Here is a 3732-nt window from a genome sequence, read left to right on the forward strand (position 1 = left end):
AGTGACCTCCAGCCGTTGCTGGCAGCCTGAACACCCTGTCCCATGCTCACCAGGGTGCTCCCTGGACATGGGTTCCTTGGTGTTGGCTCCATGCCCCATGCCTCCCGCTGTGAAAGGCCAGCGGTACTCTGTCTGAACTCAGCGATGCTCTGGGCACTTGGTTTCTCATCATGCTGAAGATGTGTTTTCTCCTTTAGCTGTTGCAAGTTTTGCTTTTTAAATTCACAGTCTGATCCAAAGAAGAGAGAAAGAAAGAGAGAAAGAGAGAGACGGGATGAAGTAGAGGAGGAGGGAGAGTTTGGAGCGGGGAGGGAGGGAGCGTGAGGCACGCCAGGCTCTCCTTCTACGCGTAAAACTCCTCCTGCTTGTCAGGCTTCTGGTACGTCACGTTGGCTTGTTTGGGCTCCTCCAGCGTGTAACTGCCCTCATCCTTCTTCTTCATCCGGTAGATGAGCAGCATGACAAGGAAGGCAGCGAAGAGAGCTCCCACCACACCTCCCACGATCACCGCTGCAACACAGAGAAGTGGCACATCCATCAGTGCTGCCCCACGATGGTTTTCAGAGCAAATAATTAGGGGGGAGGGATCATTTTGGATTCCAGCTTGGGTTTGTGCTTTGCAGCTTTCCTCCTCAAATCTATGATTAAGAAAACTGAACATTAAAGTGAGGGGCTAATGCAATGGTGTGATTCAAGGAGCTTCATCAAGCTCCCCAAGTGCAGCGATGCTGAAGCAGGGGTAGGACCTGGAAGTGACGGACTGGCCCGAGGCAGCCCAGGCACAGAGAGAGGTCCCTTGTGCAAGGAGGGTGCAGAAAGTCCCCCCAAAGACCTGCTCATTTGGGAGCATCCCAGCATCTGCCATGCTGAAGACCACCAGAACAATAGCCTCTTAGTTGTGCCATTGCCTCCAGCTCTCTTCAGCTGGTAATGGGACACAGACACTTCTGCCCCATCGCTGATGTCCCTCTATCTGGTACTAGTGGCCACCTCTCTCCTCCCCTGCAGTCAGAGGTGGCCTGATGGTTTTCAGCCAGCACCGTAACACATAGAATCACAGAATCATGGAATTGTTTAGGTTGGAAAAGACCTTTACACTTGTTAAGTCCAACCATTCCCCAGCACTGCCAAGGCCGCCACTAACCCATGGCACTGAGGGCCTCGTCTACACGGGCTGTGAACACTCGCCACCTCCTGGCTCCATCCTCCCGTCAGGTAGTTGTAGGGAGCAATCCTTCCACTAACATCCTGTATTTTCCCTGGAAAGCCATCTTAGCAAAAGCAAACAGTGCACAGCTCTGCACTCTCCTTGCAAAGACAGGAAGACCCTTGGGAACCCCCCAGCAGAGGCCCTGGAGTGCCTTTTGTGGGCTATCCCAGGCTTGACACTACCCTAGTGTCCTTCCAAAGCCCAGCCCCTCTCCTGGGGCATGACCGTCCCAGCTCTCTGTCCCACCACAGAGGCACCAGCTCTTCCCCACAACCCCCACAAGCTCTCACCTATCAACACTTCTTTCCTCTCCAGGATGTTCTTCTGGGGGAGCTGAGCGGCCGAGTTGCCAGAGTCTATCGTGTTGTCGACCAGGCCCGGCTCCGCATTCTTGCCCAGCCCAGGCCCCGATGGGGGTGTCACCACAGCCATCACCTCGTTGCCAAGCTCGGGACGAGTCGTCTCTTCCTCCTCCCGGATCTCAAAGTCCCCACTGGGACCGCTGCTGACCGGGACCTCCAGCTCGTTGTCGAGGACTGTCGTCACCTCCCCTGGCTCCATCTGGGAGAAAGGACAAGATGGAGCAGGGGACAAGGACCAAAGAGTGGTTCCTGCCTTCAGCTGCTCTGATGTGTCCAGAGGAAGGACATCACAGTACTGATGACAGGGTGGCCCTCTCAGCAGGGAACATGGGGGATAACATTGGGCTGTCCCTTCCCTGTGTCATTGACGTGGATGATTATATTGCAGCAAGTAACACAACCCCACATCTTGATGGTCACCAAAAGGCTGAGGCCACTGTGGCTGAGCTTACATTCTTATATGTCTCCATCTCAGGTACACCAAGATGCACAAACTCTCACCTGTTCCCTGTAGCTCCCCCGAAGAGAGCCCCACATCCCACATCCCAGACCCTCATTTGGGTTCTCTGTCCCCAGTGTAGATGGATGGATGGCTGGCTGAAACATCTCACAGGTGTCTCTTTGCTGGGCATGAAGTGATGCTACTGTATATGCTACAGCAACATAGCAAACGTAAAGATTGATGCCATCAGATGAGCCTCGGGGTAGTCCCTTCCCTCTCCTTTTTCTCCCTTTAACCTGCTTTTATGGTTGCAGCCCTGTGGCACAGGGCACAAGTGGGAAGATGGGTCTTTTTCACCCGGGACATGGAGCCAACCCAGCTGGTCCCTGACCAAGCCCCCTTGGCAAGTACGTGAACCCTGTCTGGATAGCAAACATGGGCCAGGCAGATCGAAGGTCACAGAATCACAGCCTGGTTTGGGTTGAAGGGACCTTAAAGCTCCTCCAGCTCCAACCCTCTGCCACGGGCAGGGACACCTTCCACTAGAGCAGGTTGCTCCAAGCCCCTGTGTCCAAGCTGGCCTTGAACACTGCCAGGGATGGGGCAGCCACAGCTTCTCTGGGCACCCTGTGCCAGCACCTCAGCACCCTCCCAGGGAAGAACTTCTGCCTAAGAGCTCATCTCAATCTCCCCTCTGGCAGGTTCAAGCCATTCCCCTTGGCCTGTCCCTATATCCCTTGTCCAAAGCCCCTCTCCAGGTTTCCTGGAGCCCCTTTAGGCACTGGAGTTGCTCTAAGGTGTCCCCTTCAGGAGCCTTCTCTTCTCCAGCTGCCCCAGCCCACTTCTCTCAGCCTGGCTCCAGAGCAGAGCTGCTCCAGCCCAACCATAACCTATTCATTGCCTCCTGCACATCCCCAAACCTGCAGTTCACTCAGGGTCAAATCCCCCTTCACGTTCCCCCTTGTCCCAGCAGCCTGACCTGCTGCATGTCCACATCCTGCACTGGACCACACCGAGCATCCCTGAGCAAAACCTCCCCGGGATCCCTCCTTCATGGAGCAAACAGCTCCCTCCACGTGTGCCTTGGGATGCTACAAAGCTCAATGAGCCGGAGCTGGGGCGGGTGAGTAGGAGTCCTCTCCATATCACACTGCCCTTGGCATGAACACATGGCTCAGCGCTTCCCACAAGCAGGCTGGTTTGTGACAGGGATTAATTGAAGGTCAGCGAGAGCCCCGAGCGCTCTACATACATCTACATACAGAAAAGAGGGACTAGTTTAGACAAATCACTCCACCTTTCAGTCAAAGCAGTTTTGAAAGGGCCCCTGAGGGGTTCTGAATGCGAGATGGAGCAGCACATTAAACCCCCTGCTCAGGACACCCAACGGGCTGGAAACGCTCCATCAAGCTGGAATTGTGGAGCATCTGGGCCCCCCAGTGACAGCCTGCAAGGTGGGAAATGGTGCAATGAGCCCAAGCACCAAACTCAGAGGAAAGCTGCTCTTTCCCAAAGGGGTGGTGGTACCCCCAGCCCTGCCTGGGGAAGCTGCTGGGCAAGGCAAAGCTGGGGGCACCAGGAAAGCATGACATACCCTGTGTGCCCCCCATCATCTCTTATGCCAGCCCCATCACCATGCTCTGCTGGTGCTAATCCCCCCACCCTTTAATGTCCCACCTCCAGCTCCCCAAATGTTCCAATCTGCAGTGCTGGGAAGA

The 3732-nt window shown here is 55.3% G+C and overlaps 1 protein-coding gene across 1 annotated transcript in view; it reads right to left on the reverse strand.

Annotated features, from left to right (window-relative positions):
- Positions 1-265: 265 nt before the first annotated feature.
- Positions 266-3732, reverse strand: part of SDC3 (syndecan 3) — a gene marked incomplete at its 5' end in the record, with an annotated part of 5146 nt that continues 1679 nt past the window's right edge. Inside the window, 2 exons of the mRNA XM_010016999.1 lie at positions 266-510; positions 1501-1771. Of these exons, the coding sequence (XP_010015301.1) occupies positions 344-510; positions 1501-1771 (438 nt within the window). The remainder of the gene's footprint in view (positions 511-1500; positions 1772-3732) is intronic.

The sequence above is a fragment of the Nestor notabilis genome, unplaced genomic scaffold (assembly GCF_000696875.1).
Source record: "Nestor notabilis isolate BGI_N333 unplaced genomic scaffold, ASM69687v1 scaffold14876, whole genome shotgun sequence".
In the NCBI taxonomy this organism is placed as follows: Eukaryota; Metazoa; Chordata; class Aves; order Psittaciformes; family Psittacidae; genus Nestor; species Nestor notabilis.